Raw genomic sequence first — 22,074 nt, forward strand, 5'->3', positions numbered from 1 at the left:
CCGGCACCCCGCAGCCTCCCGCCCCGGTGAGAGGAGGGGAAGGGTGGGCACACGGGACAGGCCATGCGGTGTCGGTGCCATTTTTCTACTTAAACGCGAGGGGAGATGGCGTGGTGGTGGGTGACAAGGTGGTGTCACGTCGCAGATACTGCTCTCCACAGCATGGTGGCAGCAGCCCGGCAACTCCCTCCCGCCCTGAGGGAGCCTGCGGCTGAGGGAGGCAGGGCACGACGCGGCGGCGCCCTCAGCCAAGCAGCCGGGCGTCGGCCCGCCCCCGCCAGCCCCGAAGCCGCGGCGCCCGGCCCCCTGCCGAGGTAGGAATGGTCGGAGTCCGCCATCTTAACTGTGGGCATCTCTCAGCGCGGGCGGGTGGCGCCATGCCTGCTGAGGGCGGCTGCCCGTAGCGGCGCCGCTGGGGAAAAGGCTGCCAGCCCCTCGCCGCGCTGCGCGTCCCCTGCGGCTGGGGCCGTTCGGTGCTGCCGCCGGTACCCGCCCGGGAGCGCGCCCAGCGCTCGGCTGCCGCGGGCTGTCGTGGGGGACGGGGCGCTGCAGGTGGGCTCCGCGTCCGCGCTCTCGCTCTCCGTGAGGGCGGGCGAGGCTGAATGAGCGCGGGAGCGCCGGGAGCAGGCGGCCCGGCGGGCAGGCAGGCCGGCAGGCGGGCGGGCAGGCCGACAGATAAGACAGACAGGCAGGCGGCCCGGCGGGGCGCGGTCCAGGCCCGACCCGAGCTGAGGAGCCGCCGCGGTGCCCCGGTAGGGGTTATCCGCGGTTGAGGGGAGCCCCTGCTGGTCCCTTCTCCCTTGCCCCTTGCGGAGGGAAGAGCGTTGCAACCGATTGACATAAAAACTTGGAAGGCGTCGCTTACGGGATCCTCGGTGAAAATGGAGACGTTTCTACCCCCCGCAGGCCGCAACGCCCGAACGGCCCGGGCTGGTGGTGCCGCCGGTGCGTTCCCGCTGCCGCCTGCCCGGGGAGCGGTCGCCGCTCCTGACAACAGGGTGCCCGCGGCCGGGCTGCAGGGGGTCGCTGCTTGAAGGGCTTGTGTGAGGGATGAGGGAAAGGCTGTTGGATTTTGTTCTTTACAGCCTCCAAAAATATCTGGCCCTGAGAAGCTGTTTTCACATGGAGAGTTTCCTCTGTGGGGTGCCCTAGATTTTGGTGGGAGATGAGGCTCCTTCTCCTTTGCCTTTTTCTGGAAGCAGAAGCACATTTGCCGCTGCCGCAGGTGTGTGGCGACGTTCTTTTGCTCATGGGAGGCTGCAAACAGTAACAGACTGTTGACTGCCAGGTTTGAATGCCTTGTTCTCCTGTGTGAAGTACAAAATCTTGCAAGAGGTCAGAGGTTTGAAGTCCAGGCAGAAGGGCTGGTTAAGCTGTTAATGTAGGTCAGGTCAGGTGCTTTTTTTTTTTTTTATTATTGCTGGTTATATTGCTGTACTCAAACAGTGGGGCTGTCTGTCAAACGTGAAGCGCAGTTAGCAGGATCAAGGGTTACTCAGGTGCTCGTCTCTGTGTAACTTGGAATACCGGACAGGGATCACACTAAATCGTCAGATTGTTGAGTAACTCGGGCTGTAGAGTAACTCAGGGGCCTTCAGAGGCCACCAGGCCCAGCTCCCTACTCAAAGCCTGGCTGGCTGCAAAGTTGCATCAAGTTGCCTGGGGCATCCTCCAGTCCAGACTTGAATTGGGAGTTTCATCACGTGAGTACTGAGCTTCCTGAAAGGTAAAATGGTTGCAGTCAGACTGCGCGTTATCTGTTAACTAAACTGCAAGTCCCTCTCCATGTAGAAGGGATCACATGCTAAAGACTCTTCTTTCCAAAACAGGCTAATTACCAGTAATCTGTGTGCACAGCTGAAAGCCTTGGGACGAATTTGGCAGGATGAAGCCTGTCATTGTGGTGCATGGTGGAGCTGGCCGGATTTTTAAAGAACGAGAAGAGGGAAGTCGTGCCGGTGTTGTCAGGGCTGCACTGCGAGGTTATGGCGTCCTGAAACAGGGAGGCAGTGCCTTAGATGCTGTTGAGGAGGCAGTACGATCAATGGAAGATGATCCTCATTTTAATGCAGGTAATTATTCAAGAATGAAGTAGGTTTAGAATCATCATTTCTTTCAAGTGTTTTGCCTTCATGCCTCTAAAAATGCCGGCTTGCATTTTTTTTTTTATTTTTGCACGTTGCATGGGGTAAATGCTGATGTCACAAAATAGTTTATTTCTCTGTAATAAAATAGCATAGTATGTACTATGGTTTCTGATGACTACACTTAGGTAGATGAGTTACTCTTTTCTCATTTTTCAGTGTTTTATACCTGCCGTTTCATTCTTGTGGTGCCATATCTTCTGTAAATCTTCTCCCATTACTGTGCCACATGTTCAGTTGTAAGACATGGACTCTTTATTGGCATATATGCTTAGTTAATGTTCATGTTTAAGGCCCTTGAATACAGCTTGCAGCAATGTTTAAGCCTTAATGTGTACCTGTTGCCAGAGGAATACTGTTCTTGGGGATTTTAGGTGGATTTCTCTTAATGCTTGCAATTAGTGCATTTGTAAATAACATTACAGATTAATGCAGTAATGGTATATGAGTCATGAATTTATACAGTAAGGGTTCATAACTGGATTTCCTAATGATTATAGTTAATGTCAACAGTAGAATATTTTTCTTCTCTTTGTATGACCTCAATTTTATTATCTTGATGAATTTCAGTGACAATATTTACCTGCCCCCACCAAGGTATGTCAGGAATGACCACGGAAAGTCTGACTTGTTAGTGTTCAGTGTTTTAGATAATGTAGCTATTAGTTATGTGCACACTTAGTTTGCAGAGATTCTGTTGTTCCTTCTCACCTTGTAGTTGAAAGCAGGGGGGAGCTTGTACTTCACCTGGAACTTTCGTTGCTTTATTACTGACTTGGGTTGAACATGGTTGTTTGTTTTCTTAGAGGATTCATGCTGAAATCATGAAGCAGACTTAGCAGTATGGTGTGTACTATTATATAATTAACATCAGAGTGGCATTCTCTCATTTAACTTTTACTTAACTTGGCTTGAGCCTAACACCCTTGTTCAGGTTTGACTATGCTGATCTAAATGGCAAGTAGCCTGGTAATCGCTTACAGATATATCTAGTTAGATACATACACATATCTCATTACATACAGCTACTCTCAGTAGCTAGCAAAAATGAGGAGGGAGCCCTGATTGGAGTGGCGGTTTAAAACTCGCTGTGTGGTATTTAGCTTTGTAAAAGATACATCAGTTTTACTGTAGTACTTTCTAGGAAAACACAGACATTGTTAAGACGCAGCAATAAAGAATGGGAAGAATGGGCCTAAAGATTAAATCGTGTCCTTTTTTGAGTGAGGTTTAGCCATGCTGTGGAGATGCATCTTAATGTAGGCTTGGTGGAGGGGGTCAGAAGCTATACTCTTGCCTAAAACTACCATTTTAGTGGTTGTGCAGCACAATGAAGTCATCAAGTTCTGCTCTTGTGATAAGGAAGCAGCCTTGGTTATATTTCCTTTATGGCATATCTTTGGCTAGCAGTATTAACTGGCTTGGTATGAGTGCTCCAGATCTAGGAACTGTCATTATAGTGATCCTTTCATGCTCTTTCCTCCTCAGCCTTTGCAGGACAGAGGACAGATTTATCTATCTGTAGATAGAGGAAATCAGAGTATTCTTTTCAGTACCCCTACTGTGATTTGCCTAATGTCAGACATGGTTGTTATTTGTGTCTCTTAGATTTTCTGTCTTCTGTTGTCTCTTTGGTTTTTTTCCCCCTGCCCTTTGCTCCACAAGTGAGCCAAGCTTTCTTGCTTTTTCAGTCTCGGAGGCAGGTAGTCCATACCCGTTGTGCTGGAAGGCAGGTGAAAAGGCAGCCTGTAACCACAGAAGGAAGGATTCATCCTACCTCAGATAACCTGAAGTTCAGTTTAGTGTCTTGCTTGCCATGGTGTACAGACTGATGGCGGTCAGCAGTATGAGAAGGAGTGGCTATAGAGCTCTCTAAGGCAAGTGGGATGCTCTTAAGAGGGCACCTGTCTCTTTTCACCAGCTGTGAAAGGAGGCTTTTGTAGGAAGCAGGTTTTCTGCTCGGGAAATTCTAGGAAATCCTAAAATGTATCCCATGAGAGATGTCCAGTAGACATAGGATATTATTAAGGCAGTGATGAAGGGGACTGGTAGAGCTTCCCCTGGAACCATGATTCTGATCATTGATACTTGAGAAGGGGTTACCCTAGTTCCAATGGGAATGTTATGATCATGGGCTAGAGAGCCAGCCTTGTCAAAGGAAGTTAAAAGAGTATGGCAGGGTTTATTTAAGAAAAAAAAAAAAAAAAAAAAGACTTCTTACACCAGTTAAATGAAAAGCTGGAAGAATGTGTTAACACAGGTGGCATAAGGCAGTTACCTGTAAACTTTTTATAGTCAGTATAGTCTAGAAATAATAATGTCATGTATGATGCAGGACTGAACTCTGGAATAATTTATGCGATCAAGAGGGATGAAAAATAACTTTTTGGGGGTGTGTCTGTGTGGCAGGAAGGGCTTTGGAGATTACAGGAGGAGGATTACAGGGTTTTGATACTTCCTGTAACAGGGAATTTAACTTCATATATTCAGGTCTGAAGTACACTGGTATGGAAGTCTTATGTCAACAGTTGCTAACAGTGGTTTCTGACCTGGTTTAGTGTTGGTTTAACAGAAATAAAAACCCCCATGTTTTAGTTCTGCACAATGCAGGTCTTTCTACCTGAGCTACTGTGCAAGTCTGCCATGTTTTGTTTTGGTTATTTTTACTTCTTTCTGGGTTTAATCTTCTCCATCCTTATTAGCAAGGCTTGTGCACTTGATGTCTTACAACAGATTATTCCCTTGTGATACAGTTAGCGGCTTTATTTTTTTTAAAAAAAAACAACCTATTTGCATTGTCTCATTTTGTATGTCATTAATTTTCAATTAGGTTAGTGATAGCACTGATAATTATAGAAGGAAACTACCCAACATTTTATTACTTAATTTTTATTTTTTTTAATTCCTTCATCTAGTGTGTTTATTTGGTAAGGAAGAACTTCTTATTTCAAGCTTTTGTTACAGTAATGAGTGCACACTTTTATTCTGCTCCATCAATTTTGGCAGTTTCTTGGAGCACTGTGTGATGTTAATCTGTTGATAGAATCAAGCACTATACTATTTTGTTGGGCTATGTTGTGTCCTCCTTTGGAAGGATTGTAAGAATAAAATAGTTCTATGTGTACTTGAAGTTATCTGAGGGATAAAGTATTCTATTCATGATTGTCGTTTTAACTTTCATAGCTATTATGTCAATTTGGGTGGGATTGGAAGTGTGGTTTTAATCTTACGAAAATAAGTTTTAAAGTAGATGTTGTACCCTGTGAGATCTCTGTTAACGGTTGGATTTTGTGGTTATACTCAGCATTGTTTCTGCTGTTTTGTTAGTCTTCCGGAGATACTTTCAATAAGTCAGAGAACAAACTGGGAAAGAGAAAGCTTGCTTGATGAGATCTAGTAACTGAATCACTGGATGTTTAGCTCTTAATGACATTCTTCTTTTTCCCTTCCTCCGATTATTTTTTGTTGTTGTTGTTTGCTCTTTTGTGTTTTTGTTTTTAGGCTGTGGATCTGTTCTAAATGAAAAAGGTGAAGTAGAAATGGATGCCATTATCATGGATGGAAAAAATTTAGACTCTGGAGCAGTATCTGCAGTTAAATGCATAGCAAACCCAATAAAACTTGCTCGACTTGTCATGGAAAAGGTATGCTGAGTATGCACTTCAGGGTGAAGCATTTTTTCCCTTAGAACTTCATCTGGTATACTGATAGACCTCAATGATTAATTTTGTGTAGTGCTTTAAAGCAGGAAAGAAGGGAGAAATGAATGGTAGTGTTTGGAAACTATGGTCATGACCAAGAAGAACTTTTATTTCAAGTGGTTTTGAGAGATATGTTTCCTTAGAATGCTATTTTTAATAAATAAGTTCTGCCATGTAATTGGAAGCTCAAGGAGTAATTGACCTATGCATGTCAATCTCCTGTAGCTGCACTGCTGATGTTAAAAGATTTTAGAGGGCTATTTGTTCATTTGCTTTTTCTATCACTGTGTCTTCTGCTTGATCTTGCAAGATTAAAGCTGGACAGTATACTGTTGACTTTGCAACTATATGGAGCCGAATTAAGTGGCCTAATAACATGTTTGGCCATGTAACACAGTCTTACATTGTTCTAGGTAGCCTTTTCCTTTGTGCCCTGATCAGATGGTAGCCTTAGTGCAAAGCTGTGGTCTTCCATGCATGGAAGATAACTTTAGCACCGTGTGATGGTGACAGATTTTTCCAAGAGAGTTAAACTTACCAGGGCAGGAAAATCGATCTACCTTTCTGCACTAAGTCCCTCTAATATCTGCCACAGCAGACCACTCTGGTCTTTCAGAAATGGTGCAACTGGTATGGTTCAGGTCATTTGTGTGATATGTTTTATCTGTTTTACCATTCAAAAAGTTTGCACTGTGTTTGGAGTTTACATTTTTTGTCCCACTAGTGTAGCTGCCCCATTGTTGAAAAGGGTTCATATTTGCAAAAACACTTATTAACAAAGAGGATTTATGTTTCTTTGACCTTTCAAAGTGACTTCTGAGGAAATGAAAGTGCTTTTGGTGATCTATAAAGATGATTGAAATGTAATTTGTCCTCAACAGCCTCCAAAGAAAATAAGAATTATTTTTGCCTTTAACTGGAGGGTAGTTCTGCTTTTAAATTATCACTTTTAAAGTGATATCACTGAGATATTTAATATAAATACTTCAGTGAAATGTATGTCTACCAGAAGACAATCTTAAAACTTGTGATGGATAAGCTTTTTGTTCCTTCATATGGGTTTTATCCTGTCATTTAGCTAGAACAAATAAATACCTGTAGCTTCACAAGACCAGATTTTTCAAAGTTTGAGAATGTAGGTGGGAGGGTTGGGGTGAAGACATCTTCTGGCATGTTGGGGGAATTGTTGTAGGTTTAGTTTACTGGGGTTTTTTATTGTTATTTTTTTGTGTAGATAACTTCTTTTAATGCCCAGTTCGTATTCCAGAATCACTGATTATTATTTTTTTTTTTTGTTCTTGTTGTCTTCTCCATGACAAAATCCCATTTAAGTCCACAAGAGTAAAGTCAAAACAACACGGTTGGTTGTTCAGAGCATAACTTTCCAAAGTGTTTTTTTAAAACAAAAAAACCCACCCCTCTGCAAAACAAAAAACCTCTCCTTTGTCTGTCTGTCTGTCTATTACAAGGTCTTTCTCGTCATTGTGTGGTGCTTCTGGTGTTCAAAAATATTTAGGCTAAATTTGAAAGGAAATCAAAAAGTTAAACTGTGCAGGACAAAGTATAATTGTGTAGCCCTAAATTATGAAATTTTGTGGTAAAGTATATTACTGTTTGTCATCTACACAGAAGTTTTTGAATTTGGACAGAGTTCAAATGTAAATGTTGGCCTCAATTACTTGATATATCTTGAGGTGAGTTTCTGCTGCTTCTCTGTCCAGTATTTTAAATGGGAATACCAACTGATCGTAGAATGCTTTGGGTCAGGAGGCACCCTAAAGATCATCTAGTTCCAGCCCCCTGCCATGGGCAGGGACACCTCCCACCAGACCAGGTTGCTCCAAGCCCCATCCAGCCTGGCCTTGAGCACTCCCAGGGATGGGGCATCCACAGCTGCTCTGGGCAACCCGTGCCAGTGCCTCACCACCCTCACAGTGAAGAATTTCTTACTAATATCTAATTTAAATCTACCCTCTTTCAGTTTAAAGCCATTCCCCCTTGTCCTATCACTACATGTCCTTGTAAAAAGTCCCTCTACAGCTTTCCTGTAGGCAACTGATGTTACTCTCCTGTTCATCTTGGGCAGGAATTTTGGGACACCAACCCATGCTATTTCACAATACATTCAGAGCATTTTTTTTTGGTTTACTGTGCAAAATTAAAAATGTTTTTAACTCTGTAACCCATGGGTAATAAGACTATAGTTTTCTTGGGATCCTAAGCATGTTAGGATGCTTATTTCCCCGTGGTTTTGAGATGCCTCACTGCCTTAAGGAATTTTGAAACACACAGCTCCCAAAACCAAACAAATAAAACCCTCCCCACCTGCTTGTAGTTTATTTCCATTACTATTATGGAACAATATGGGCTCCATCTGGTGGCCAGAGTAGCTCTTCTAGGTTGTTGCACACATCCTGTGTGCTGTCATATTCTCACCGCGCTCAAACTTGCCCAAATTCATGGGGTAGAAGAAAGGAGGGCACCAGAATAACTTCCATTTGTGATACGCCATTGAACATGGCAGCCTCTAGACATGGAAGGCTTTCAGCATGTTAACTAATTCAACAAATCCTTGAGAAAGCAGTTGAAGTCCTGTTGAATATTCCTGTTTGTAGTGAACAAAAATAAAATGATACATCGAAATGGTTGGGGGATTTTTTGTGGGGTTTTTTGGTTTTGTGTTTTTTAGATGAGGCATGTAATCCCCCTCAGCTCCAGCACATCATTAGATGTGCATCTCGCGAACGTTAGAGCACTGATTCATTGGTGTATGTGAACTGTGTATATGTTTTTCCCTACTATATCATACAGCCCTTTACCTGAGAGAAAGGAGAATTTAGGTTAGAACATAGACTTCTCAAGGCAAAGGTACAGATTGTTTCTGTGCTCTGCACACTGGCAGGATTGTTAAATAACAAACAGTGATGGTCTGAATTTCAGGCCAGCTGCAGAAATTTGGGGGATGCCCTGTTTCGCATAAAATTAACTAAACTTGTCAAAATTTGTTATTTGTTACCAAGATCTCTGGAACACCCCCACCCTACCCCCTTTTTTTAATTTATTTGTCATTTTGGATTAGTTTGTATAAATGTGTCCCAGATAAATTAGGCACTTTAAGCAAACATATTCGTGAAACTGTAGAAGAAGGATGAGACAGCAAAATGTGCTTTTGGGTTATTTGGCAATGTTCTCCCAGCTCTTCTGATTGACAAGGTATTTTTAAGAGAAATAACAAATTATCCTTGAAATACCTTCGTTTCAGAGTGGACTGCAAAAAAACCCCACCCTATTTTAGAAGCTTATTCCTCTATATGCAAGGATTTGTTTATGCAGCTCAGGAAGGTGGGTATATTATCAGAATCTGCATATGGGAGAGAAACCTTTGAAAAGGTTTTAAGAAATAACTTCCATTTCTACAATAAAACTTCATTTTTTATTTTAAACTTATTTAAAGGATAGAGTCTTAATTGCTGAAGAAAAGCAAGTGATGGAGCACATAACCTTCTGATACAGATAACATCAAAAGAAAAGTTCGATGTATTTCCTAACAACAACCGCAACAAAACCCCCCAAAAAGCCCACACACAAAAAAGCCCACCAACACCCACCCCCCGCACCCACCTACCCCCCTGCCCCAAACCAGTTTGAATTGTTGGATGCTGTGCTTCTGGTGGTTTAGTGGCAGCGGCAGAGGGGGGCAGTGTAGCACAAAGAAGTTGGCTTCCAAGTCGAAGAACACCAGCTTTGTTAGGAATGCGGGTTTTTTATCGTCTGGTAACATCACTCGGCATGTAAGCCTGTTGCCCGCTGTTCCACATATACAAAGGACTTCTTCCTTGTACCCTTATTCTTGTAACCTAAAGCAATGCCCTTGTGAATTGAGGACTTAATTTGTTGATAAAAAGGCATTTAGTTTTCAAAAAGGTTTGATGTTAGGGCCACAACATCAGGAATGTTTCTAAAGGCTAGTCACAGTTCCTGCTTCTGTAACTATCTGAAGGGGTTAGTGCAGAGGCCGTAATAGGCTTAAGCAGAGAATGGTGTCTGTGGCTTGGGAAGGTGTTCGACTGGAATCCTTTAAAACAATGCAGTGCTATGGGTTGGTCATGGTAGTGATACCTTGTTGTTGCTTTAGAAATCAACAGAAGTTGATGGGCTGCCACATCTTGAAAGTTCGAAGCTTTGAGACTGTAAGTGTCCTGTGGAATGCAGCATGGCACAGAAATGCCCAGCCTCTGGCCTAACACAGAGAGTAGCAGAGTATGTGTCACTTCAGTGCTGTGCAAGGCTCTACAGGCCTGCTGCCTCTAGCATCATGTGGTTCTACTTTTTGGACCTTAGGTGGTATCTGTGTGCTGTGCTGGTGCATGGACTTAAAAGCTTGTTTGAAGTTAAGTTCTGTGCTCTGAAATTACTCCAATACTGTATACTCAGACCACCGTTCCTCTAAATCCTTCCTGTCCCCTGATAAGCAATTAACAGCTGTGTAGTGGTCCAAGAAGTTGATGCTTGTTTTTAGATAGATATTTTAAAAAAGAAAAATGAGATTTTAGAGCTCCTAATAAAGTATAAGGATTAATGAAACAAATTTATTTGGCAATTTTTGCTAAAATATGAATTAACCAAGCTGTACAGGCTTTGCAGCATGGATTTAACTAAGGTTGTTGACTTAAAATCTGATCTAAGTGTTTTGCTAAATAAAGGAATCAAAATAGAGCTTCTGCAAATGTTGTTAGACGAGGGCAAACATTTTTTAGTCAAACCTGTTAGAACAGTATTCTGTTCTTAAATTTAAACATCTGGGTCTGTAAGAGTACCAGCTAGCTGAAAGAAATATTTAAAATAAAATGGTTCAGCTGATGTTAAGAAACACCTTAGCATATGATATTCAGCTTTTTTTTTTTTTTTTACAAGGTGTAAGACTCAAATAGAACAGGAATTTATTTACCATTCTTTCCTTGTGAGTAAAATCCTTGTAGATCTTCCAGTTAGCTGGACAAAACAGTTGTGATTTGATGATTGACTAGAAACAGTACAAAGAAGTTGCATGTAATCTAGCAAAAGAGGAAATCTTCCCCTGTTATAATAAGCATTAAATAGATAAATGCAGTTCTTTTCTACTAATGATGAAATTTGTATCTGTGTTTTGGACAGCTGAAAAATTTTTCAACTAGTGGAAGAGGGTATAGGCATAAAAATCTAGAAAGTTTAGAAATAGAACAAAATTTGGAATTTTCTCTGTGTGGATACTTCTAAAAATAAAAAAGTGATTATACAAAGCTGCTCAGTAGAAGGCAAAACAAGAACTGTCAATGAATCTCTTGTCTGTCTTCTGCAGACGAAGCACATGCTCCTGACTGACCATGGTGCACACCTGTTTGCTCAGGCCATGGGTATTCCTGAGACTCCAGGGGAGAAACTCATAACTGAGAGATCCCGGGATAGATGGAAGAAGAACCTTGAGCCAGATTCCAACCCTGAAGAGTTTCAGAAGTAGGATTTTTGTGAAATATTTTTTCTTTTTAAATTCAGGTAATTTAATTTGTGCTGTCAGTTAAAAAAACAAACACACAAAGCAACAACAAAAACAAAACCACAGGAAAAAAACAACCAACCAAACAAACCAAAGATGGTCTGATACAGTCTTCACAGTATGTCCTCAGTGAAAGTAATGAAAAAATGAAGCTTTCAGTGAATTTGCTTAAGTGTAGGTGACTGGAACAAACTTCAACAAACATGTTGATGCTTAAGAAGATAGTCAGTCACTTTGCCATAGTATAGGTTTTGTGGCTTTAATGGAGCCCAAAGCTAGGACTTGTTATTGGTCTTGAAATTACTGGTTATAGAAGTACATAGAGCAGCTTTTACAAACAGCAGGTATCGCTTAGTTCTTTTCCATGGAAGAACTGTGATTGTAAAAAATCTCCAGTTCACGTTTTTAAACAAGTCCATGAAAAAAAAAAAAAAAGTTGATCTTGGTTAGGTAGATGATCAGGTTTGTCTTTAAACTGGATTAGGTAGTTAAACATCAGATTTTGACCATAAGTCTTTCTGCGTTGACTGTGTCTGTTGGTTATTGTAGATAGGAATGAAAAAATTGATGAAGAATTTCAGTGTGGTGGTGGGTGTGAAAAGAGATGCTACTGGATGGTATTGCATAACAGCAAAATGGAAGTCACTGGAAAAATAAGCAAGTCTCATAGAGAGAAGTAGATGAGGTGGATAAGAAAGGAATTAAAATCATCAGATGTCAGAAATGTTTTTTATGCCTGTGAGGTAGGCATAAATACTAAATTGTTTTGAGCTACCATTTGTATGTCAATGGTTGTGACATAGGAAAACACTGTATTACATAAGTGCTTTATTATATGTTGTTTCTCTGTTCAGTGAAAAGTAGTAACAGGAGAAGCAGAGCTGAAGGAATTGTAGATCAGAAGGAGGAAGTTTCTTCTGTGGGCACGTTAATTAAAGTCCATGAAATGAGGCTATAAACTACAAGCTATATGTTACTTTCAGTAAATTGCTAGAGGGAAAAACAAATTCATGAGGCAAGTGTAAATATGGTCTTGTAAACAAAGTGAAGTTGTTCCTTGACCATAAAGTCTCAATTGTAGTTCATCTTATATCCAACAGAAGTTTTCTTTTGTTCTCTGGTCTGTCCAAGGACTGTGTGGTATTATAATTAATTCTGAAGAATTTTGAGGATGGCGTAGCTCCTACTGCCAGTTGGTCTCCTGACTATGTAAGTTGGAATGGCATGGCATCTGAGTCTCCATTCCTTCTTTCTAACAGATTAATGATATATTTTTTTCCTTTACAACAGTGTTAGGCATCTTCAGTTTCAGCATTGTCTTGTTCTGGAATATCTCATAATAGAAGGCTTGTGTGTTTCTGGAGGACTCAAGACTTCTTGTTTTCTTAGCCACACTATTCCTTTTCTGACAGCCAGTGCCCAAAACATCAGCACGACTTCACAAAGCTGAAAACAGGTCTTTTTTTTTTTTTTTTTATGCAAGCCCATTTGTTCCTGTATCACATGTGGAATGTTCTTTTTCCATGTTATGTCTGCAGTGATTATGCAGAAACTTGCCTGAGGCAGACAGACAGAAGGCAAAGGAGTATTAGTCACTGGCAACATAATACCAGATCATACTGGGAATTGGAAGGTTGGTGTGTAATTTACTTCCAGTCCTCTGGTCCTAACAGTGTTGGAAACCTTGGGGGTTTCCAGCTTTCTGAGCGAAGCTTTGTGTCTCCACAAGAGAGACCTTTCACTCCTGCTGTTAGAAGCCTGCATTTGTTTATGCTAAAAGCTTATGATGCCATTGCATGTACAACATGGCATCTTGTATGCCTTTTGCTGAGAAGTAAGATGTGGTTTGTTTAATCTTCAGTGTCTCACTCCAAAGATTCTGACCATACCTTTGTCAAGAATTGCTGGAGATTTCCTGAGAACACCAGAGAAAGGCAGCAGAGGGGCTACTAGCCCCCCTGTGAATCACAGTGCAAGCGTAACTCGAGGAGGTATGAATTAATGAGGACCCTGACAGCAATTCACAGAAACTCCTACTACTGATGTAGGGCTAAGAGACAAAATAGCAGATGCCTCATTAGTTGAATGGGGATAGAATAACTGCAAGTAGCTTCATGAGTACTGGATAATGAAAGAGACAAAATGGAATGAACAAATCCCACATCCATTCTGTATCACAGTGTATGCAGTACATAAGAATAAGTCTTGATTGAACAAAATCATTACTACTAGTAGCATCCTTGGTATACTACAGGTACTCATTGCGGTTCTTGCTGCTGTCACTGACTAACAACAGAGAGGTGATTGTAATATGTTATCTCTACTTGGACAGTTTTGCCTGCCTTAGTAATGTTTCTGGGTCACCTAGCTATGCAACAGGTTGTTTGTATCTTCTTTGCCTTTGTTCTGAAGTTGAACAAAGGAAACGTGTCGCTGAAGCAATAAAGAAGTTTAAAGGGACAGTAGGAAATAGAGTGTAGTTGTCCGTTTGCTCCACCGCAGATAAGGTATGTCAGACACATTCACTTTGTTATTTATTGCCAGTTGAGCTCTTGCACCAAAACAGGTAGCTGCTGCGTATGTGATCTGTGTACTTTCATTATTCTCACAGTTGCTTAAGGTAGATACATACCTAGGAAAATGTACATGTGGATGGACCTTTCTTAATTTCTCAGGAGGATCTAACTTCAGTTGGTTGAAGGGTGCCACATAAGTCTGCAAAGGAGTACTGAATTTACTAATATTCTTTTCAGCGAACCATTTGTAACAGATGGATGGGTGGGAAGCCCATCTGCACCGTCATATCAGTTTGAGATGAGGTCCGTCTCCACATAAATGTCAGAGCAGTTTGTAAGGCCTGTGATTCATCAGTCAACTTTGAATTGCTGTGAATGAAGTGTAGGGACTGACAGTCTGATATTTTACATAAGCAGGAGGGAACAGGAAGTTGGTTCTCTGAGAAGTTGGCTGTGGGTTTCAGGGTACACAAAGGCTGTCTGACTTAATTAGCTTAGATTTTTGTGGGGCTATAGAGAGACCCTCATCAGTGCGCAGGCAACTTCCAAAGGTATTCCTGTTCCAGCCACCTGTTGGGCAGTTCCTTGAAGGTTTGTCAAAAATTCTTTTCCTCTGTGGAGGGATGTAGATTTTTTTGGTATGCCTCTTCTAGCCAGATACTGTTTCATGTTTCTACATGAACTGCCAAGATCAGAATATGTGGACACTCTAAACTGTTGCTTGTCAGTAATGTGTTGCTTCTCAGTGCAGCAACTATTACAGTAAGTTACAACAGCCTTTTTTTTTCTCTGGGTATGAATACACATGTATATTTTAAGCAGCCTATTATATATGACTTTGCTGTGCTGAAAAAATAAAGCAGTAGTTGAGACCTCTGTATTCTTCAGCGCATGAAGATTTTTAAGCTGATGTGTGGTTTCAACAGATTCAACTGGCCAAGTGATTTAAATCTCAAGATTGCATAGCTGCAGAGTACAAAGATGAAAATATGTATTAATGATGTGTTGTGAACAATACTAGTTGAAAGGCATATAAATAACTTTCTGTTGTTGTGTGTGTAGCATTCAAACATTTAGGGGAATAAGGAAGAGGAAAGAGGAGGAACAGGAAGGAAATGATTCAGTGCATACACAACATTACTGTCCTTTTTGTATTTGCTTGTTTATGTGCATTGTCATTAAGAATTCCGGTTAACCTCCTGTTAAGACAGTGGAGACAATTCTTGCATCTTTGAGTTCTGTTTAGGGGAAAGTTGTGTCAGGTGTGTCACAGCCAAAAAAACTACTCCAGAATTGAGATGGCTAGAAATATTTCTGCCCTGTGTGCTTTTGCTTTGCTGGGTTTTTCCTCCCCAAGTCAAAGTTTCAGTGCTATGAAGGTAAACAAGTCAGGGGGGGGGGGGAATAAAAAAAATAATTGAGTGTTTTCTATTCTATTAAAATATAAAGCTATGAGAATTGTTGCATATTGCTTGTTACTTTTGTAATGAGAAGCATGTTAAAAGTAGTTTTATGATGAGCAGCAATGTTTTTGCAGTAATCTTTTTTTTTAAGGCTATCTGGAGAATAAATGCAACATGCTTTGACAGGTACGCTTTAATTCTACCTAATTTTGTGAACTGTTTTTCTTGGCAGAGACCTTGGAACAGTTGGAGCCGTTGCTGTAGACAGTGAAGGAAATGTAGCTTGTGCAACATCCACTGGAGGACTCTCTAATAAGCTGATTGGCCGTGTTGGTGACACAGCATGTATAGGTACAGGGTCTTGCTTCTCATTTTTTGGAGGTATCTCATTTAAAGAAAAAAAAAATAAATACTACACATTCCGGTACAGCTGAAATGGAGGTCTAACATTCAAGTGTATCAAAGCTCAAGCTCCTTAACACAACATGGAGATTGCCAGTAAGGATTGGGAGTAGAGGTATGGTGCTGTCATTATCATCATCCAGCACTTTTCTGTCTGGAAAATGGGGATGGGAATTTCTTTTTTTCTGTCCTTTCCTGAATGCTGACTTTTTTTTTTTTCTGTTTCCTTTCTGTTCTTTGTGATGAATCTCTGCTTTTGTACATCCATGATTACAGCTAAGTTAAAAAATGTAGCCTGTTCCATACTAAGATGCTGTTTGCTTGATACTTAAGGAAGTAGGTGTAATTACTGTTTGTTATATCAGTGAGCCAGAATTGGAAAATGACTGGTAATTTTGAGTAAAATCCTGTTCTTAGAGAGCCCTGACAAGACTGCATGAGAGCCTAATAGATGCAGTTGGAATAAAGGAAATGTTTTAAGAGATCTCTTATCCAAGTATAAAGAGACCCTTGAAATCCTTTCCCCAGACTTCTTCCTCTCATGGGACAAACTTGCCATTTGATTGCTTCAGGGTTCTACCATTCAATTGGGGTTTAGAAAATAATTACTTTTAGTAAAACATGTTCCAAAATCAAATAGCACTGCTGTTGGCAGTATATGATTATCATAAAACTAATACTAACTTGGTCTTGCACCCTAAGTTGCTAATACTTTGGTACCCTCTGCATTCTGACTGTGGTTTTCAGCTTCATTTCTGACTGCAAATACCCTTCTTTTATGTAAGTCATGTTCAGGGCTCCTGTGGTACGGGACGCAGGTCTGTGCAGGACAAGTGAAACCGAGCACTGTTGTGCGTTTTGCTTGCAGCTTTTGCTCTTACTAAACATCTGCGGGATTGGATACAGAAATGCTAGCTGTCCTTTTAAATATTATAGCCTATTGAAAGGGGACCTTTACAGACAGATCGTGGCAGTGTTTTTCCCTGTGTAAATCAGGGTCCATTGAAAGAGTCTGATCTGATCAGGGAAGTACAGAAGGGAAGAAACTTTCATTGCTCTTCTGTGCATTTTTCCCCTCCTCCAGTACCTTGTTTACAATGCTGTGGTATGCTCCTTCCTAGCTCCTGGGAAATATTTTTCTTAGGTGATGTGCTAGAAACATGGGTGTTGAGCAAGAGGAAGCTTGGTGGAGAACAGGGTGTGGAATGCGCCTGCAAAAAAAAAGGATGGGAGGAGAAAATAAAGGTGGGGGTGGGAGTTCAAGAGTAGAAACACTCTGCTTGTGGTGAGGACTTACAGGATTCTGCAGGGGCGCATAGTAATGTTTCACTAGAGCCCAGGCTCTTCAAATCTCTTACCTGCTTTTGCTCTTGTAGATAAGTTGCCCTCGTACTTTGCTTAATTGACTAATGTCCTCATAACATCATCTTTCCTATCTTCTCAGTTCATAATGTTGTGTGACCTGGCATTCTGCATCCCATCACTATGTTGCTGATCCTCAGTATGCTGTCCCTTGCTGTTCTGGAAAATATTTTTGCCCATCCCTGTGAATTGTTGGCCTGCTTCTGCTTCTTGTACCACAAGCAGATCACTAGTCTTCTGGCTCTCTCAACTTGGCAACTGATTTCATCCAGCTGTTGTTGATCTCTTTCATATATTTTACTTTTGAAACTGAGGCAGAAAGGAGAAAAAAGTTTGTTACTGACACTTTGCTCCCAGAAGTGCACAGAACTGCCAAAACTTTAGGAAGAAATGTTTGGTACCTATTTTAAACAATACAAAGCTTGTAAATTGTATTACAGATTATTGCCTTTTGGTTGTTTTTTTCTTTTTCCCCCTCGGAAAAGGAAGTGGAGGTTATGCTGATAACCGTTCTGGTGCCACTTCGACCACAGGACATGGGGAGAGCATTATGAAAGTGGTCTTAGCCCGACTGATCCTCTATCACATGGAGCAAGGTAAATTCCAAACTTCCTGTAAGCTGAAATAATGAGGATAGGAAACGTTGCCTAATGATGGGTTTCAGTTTATGTACTATTATCCTAGAGCAGTTGTCAGAAGAGTTGCTCCCAGGGGTATGTGGATGAATCACCTCTCTTTAAAACAAAACAAAGCACTGAAGTATTAATAAAGTTAAAATAGCCTTAAAAAATAGTGGACAGAAATACCTATGCTGTTTGATGCTTAATCATGCTTTAGATCAACGTACATTGAAAGACATTCTTGTCTAATTTAACTGAAGTTTTCTTGAATAATTTTTTCCCAATTTTGAACTAAAATTTTGTGAACAAAGAAATAGAAAACAAGTAAAAGCAAGATATATTTAGGGAAGCAATAGGGAAGGGCTAGAGACAGATAATCAGAGCTCAAATGAGAAAGCATAGGGTATCACCTTTCTAATAAACTGTAAAGGTCTTTATTTTAACAACTCTGATTATAGCAACAGAAATGCTTTAAAGATGTTTTAAGTGTGATTTAAATTTTCATTTTGTTTTGGAAAATATACTAAATTGACTGGGTGAGTATGTGATAAACAGCTGACACAGTATGTCTTATGTGACTGTAATATAATCTGACTGTGGGATGACCCTTTGGAGCTTTATCTTCATGAGTTAGTTTGTCATCTAAACCCTTGATTATATTACAGCCTGTAAACATAGCCAGACACACACTTGTATTGCATGCAGTTGAAGAACCATTAATATACGTATCACCATTATTTTTAGAAAGCCATAGCTTTTGGACAGTACAGTAACTTGCTTTGAGATCAACTGAACTGGAAATAGTTGGAAAACTTTCAATTTACATTTTCACTGGAGGGGCAGTAAGTAGAGAGACAAGTAACAGCTGAGAATACTTTTGTTGTGCTTTACAGAGCTGTTGGCATATAATGGGTGCATTTCTCCGTAAATCTCTTGGCTAATGTGATAGTTTCCGCATAAAATACAACCTACAGATTATTCCCCAAAGCTCTAAGACATTATGATCCCCCCTTACTCTGTATATTATGTCCCTAGCTATTAAATTTGTGAATAGCCTTCTAAGCTCTATTTAGTCTAAACTGTGTAAGCCAGTTTCTTCTCTGGCTTGAAGTTAACTGCATTGCAAAACTGATGCATTGATAACTGTTATCTGGCTTGTCATAAATGAGCATGAAAGGCAAATGAGTCTCAAAAAGTGGGTTTTTTTAATAAAAAAAAAGAGAAAAAGAAAAAAGAAAATGAACGTGTATGCATGTTTAATTGGTTTGCACTTGTTCACCCTGCCTGTGCTTGCTCTACCTTCATTCATCCTACCCAGAAGTATAACTCAGATGCCAGGAAAATGCGTCAGCAATAGACTTCCACCCCCACCCCATGTTTCCATGAAGGCGCTGAAAACAAACCCTCAAGTTATAACAACTTTTTGAGTCTTTGAACAGTTGCGTATTTAAGAACAGCTATAGAGCTCTTTCATAATGCTGTTTAGCTCTTCAGTAATTCACATAGTAAATATCTTCTTTTGGACCAATGCTGCAAAATTTACTGTCATATTTCAGGAGTGAATTGCTTTGCCAGTCTTAACAGCTGTTGGAATCTCTGTCTTATGGTGGCAGCTGTTGTCTTGATGAAAAATCAAACAGTGAAATACTGACCCTTTGAAGTTAGTGCCACTGACTTGAATAGTCACAGTGTCACCCGTAACGTCAGAGAAAGGAGCTTTATCCTGTCAGTCACCAGTGCTGTGAATAACTCTGACTCTGCTGGTTTTGTTTGGTTTTAACTAAAAATTTGCAGGGAGGCAATGAAGGCATGAAGGTCAGTTTTTGTTCTGCCACCTAAGCTGCATGATGTTACCAATGGTATATGTCTTAGAACAATTAGGCTGAGCCCACTGCATTCCTGAATATATATTCCTACTTGTAGTGAACAAACATTCTGCAGCTATTACAGGCATGTGTGTATGATGTACGCATTAACTTTGATTTATTTAGAAAATATTCCTTTAATACAGATTAAGTGTAATGAAAAGATCAGGTTGCTTTGCTGGTCGGTTCTCTGATGTCTAGTATGTTGAGTCCTCATCTTGCCTGATAGTTTCAAAAGTTTCAGGAAGGGTAATGCCACTGTCTGCTTTTGATAAATTATGACAATGTGAAGTACGTGCTTTGAGCTCCACTGCAGCCACTGGATTTGGAACGTAGAAGATGACTGAGATTTTTGATTGTTTTCATGTGGGGTTTTGTGTTGGTTTTTTTTCAAATTGTAAATGCTTTAGACCTGCCTTCCGATAAACCTTTGATGGAATCTTGCAGGTTGGCATTTTTCACTTCAAATGATGGCATGAGAAATGTTGTGCCTTTAGCATAGGGTTGATGAGTTAGTCTATATCAAACACTGAAACTGAATTACAATCTAAATCTATTTAAATCCTGTCTTTGTAGCAGCATCATATCATAGCAACTACTAGCAACTGTCCAGAGCCTTCCTGTAAACAGTTCCTTTGCTACGCTGGAAGTTTCTTGCTAGTTTAGTTGAAGGAGGAATTAGATTTGGCTGGCTCCGTGGGGAAGGGTGAAACTTGAAGGGAGTTTTAAAACTTATTTCAAGACAGGTACCATGAAGTTATCTTGTTCTTCTTTTCAGGAATGTCACCAGAGATGGCTGCTGACACTGCCTTAGACTACATGAAGATGCGAGTTGGGGGACTAGGAGGTGTCATTGTTGTTAACAGTTCAGGAGAGTGGGCAGCAAGGTTCTCCACTAAGCAGATGTCCTGGGCTACTGTAAAGGATGACCAGCTGCATTACGGGATTTATGCTGGAGAGAGGCATACAAAATCTGTTGACGAAGCACTTACGTCTGAAAGTGAGGGATTCTGAGAATGAAGAAACATCAACTGAGGAAAAGTGATCTCCATTTTTTGCTGGAGGACAGTGACAGTTGATTTCATCTTTCTGAAAAATCTACTTTTGATTGGTTCACAGGCATTGCCACATTTACAGTCAAAATGAAATATGGACATAGATCTCCAGTGGTCATGGATACATGTATAGTGTTTAAGACCTTCAGGAAGTCAGGAGAGCTTCTCTTTCTAGATAAGAGAGAATGGTCAGTAGGTTTCTTGGTTAGCACGCCTTTGTCCTACATTAAAGGGAGCCTGAGTTTCAGTATTAGATGAACTCCTTTCTGTGCCCATTCTCAGAGACTGCTGCCAGGATGATTTGAGACATAAATACCTATTAACTAAAAACTGAATTTTGAAAATTGCATCACCCTCCAGAGTCTTCTGAGCGGTCACCCATGATAATGAGTGCTAACTGTCAGTGAAATACCACCGAGCGGCAGTGAAGAGTTAAGGCTACATCACTGTCACAGGCTTGAGATAACCGTCAGGGGAAATAGTAATGAAGTAAAGAAAATAACTTGTCTCCAGAGATGGGAAACGTGATGCTTTCAAAGGAGTTCTTTTTATTCCATTCATTGACGTGAGACTTACAATTAAAAAACAGGTCGCAACGAAGTAGGCTACAATAGTGAACAGCAAAGATATTACTGACTTGATATCTAGGGTAATAATAAAGAAGGTCATGATTTCAATAAATATAAATAAACCAGCAATTTTTGCTACTCAAATACAAAGGTGATAAGCGCCTTTTAAGTCTAAACGTGAGACAGATGATGATTAACTGGAAAAAATAATTATCTACAATCAAGTGATAAAAGCAAGCTATACTAGAACAAAACTGCCCCTTAACAAGCTTCTTGTGTGAAGTCAATCATTTTCTGGAGAGGTTTTCTTGTTAAAAAATAATTGCTGTTCTGCATTACCTCTAATACAGTTTCTTCATTAAGATTTCGTATTTTTAAAAGAAAGCAAAATTTCTTTTTCCTTTTTTCTGACTTGACTACATAACTTTTGGGGCTAAACCTGTGTGATAATTTTATGGATTTTAGCTGGTCACTAGGTTTCCTCTGTGGACAGATTTGTATGTTACAATTGCCTGTCATCATAATGTTCCCTTTACAAGATAACACAAATAAACAGCAAAAATCTTAAATCATAGTTTGAAACGAACCATACCTGTGTCTCAACTACAATAAGCCATGTTGCTGACTTGGCTCATACAGAGCGGTGAGGTTGTCAAAGCTGTCTAACCTGCTCTCTAGTTTGATCCATGGTTTATTAAGACATTGCAGCTGACGGGGTGTGGGCAGCAACGGTTCAGGAGTAGACGGCTCATGCAGAGGATAACTGTGTACTTTGTTCCACAGGAGATCATGTAGAAAATGGCTACTATCTGATCATCAAAAGTTCATGGAACAGTAACAGTATGTAAGATGCACTGATCTGTAGAGAGACGTGGTCTTCTTCTGAGTAAGAATTAATTAATTT

At 40.6% G+C, this 22,074-nt stretch overlaps 1 protein-coding gene across 4 annotated transcripts; it reads left to right on the forward strand.

Moving 5' to 3' along the window:
• Positions 1 to 294: 294 nt before the first annotated feature.
• Positions 295 to 21,744, forward strand: ASRGL1 (asparaginase and isoaspartyl peptidase 1). Of its 4 annotated transcripts, none has more exons than XM_055714461.1 (7): positions 295 to 314; positions 1,830 to 2,072; positions 5,646 to 5,788; positions 11,184 to 11,338; positions 15,530 to 15,648; positions 17,547 to 17,657; positions 20,325 to 21,744. In XM_055714461.1, exons 2-7 carry the CDS (start codon positions 1,886 to 1,888, stop codon positions 20,558 to 20,560), a joined length of 951 nt encoding a protein of 316 aa, XP_055570436.1. In that variant the 5' UTR covers positions 295 to 314; positions 1,830 to 1,885; the 3' UTR covers positions 20,561 to 21,744. The 4 variants fall into 4 exon arrangements, with proteins under 4 accessions (XP_055570436.1, XP_055570435.1, XP_027653271.1 ...); XM_055714460.1 differs by lacking the exon at positions 295 to 314 and adding an exon at positions 358 to 552; XM_027797470.2 differs by lacking the exon at positions 295 to 314 and adding an exon at positions 701 to 945.
• Positions 21,745 to 22,074: the final 330 nt, after the last annotated feature.

The sequence above is a fragment of the Falco cherrug genome, chromosome 6 (genome assembly GCF_023634085.1).
Source record: "Falco cherrug isolate bFalChe1 chromosome 6, bFalChe1.pri, whole genome shotgun sequence".
NCBI classification, from domain to species: Eukaryota; Metazoa; Chordata; class Aves; order Falconiformes; family Falconidae; genus Falco; species Falco cherrug.

What these genes read in the sequence shown, in the direction of transcription:
- ASRGL1 (XM_055714461.1), top strand. Translation starts at nt 1,886, where the DNA reads ATGAAGCCTGTCATTGTGGTGCATGGTGGAGCTGGCCGGATTTTTAAA. An exon ending in TGATCCTCATTTTAATGCAG is followed by an intron (nt 2,073 to 5,645) that starts GTAATTATTCAA and finishes TTTTGTTTTTAG; the next exon opens with GCTGTGGATCTGTTCTAAAT. An exon ending in AACCCTGAAGAGTTTCAGAA is followed by an intron (nt 11,339 to 15,529) that starts GTAGGATTTTTG and finishes TTTTCTTGGCAG; the next exon opens with AGACCTTGGAACAGTTGGAG.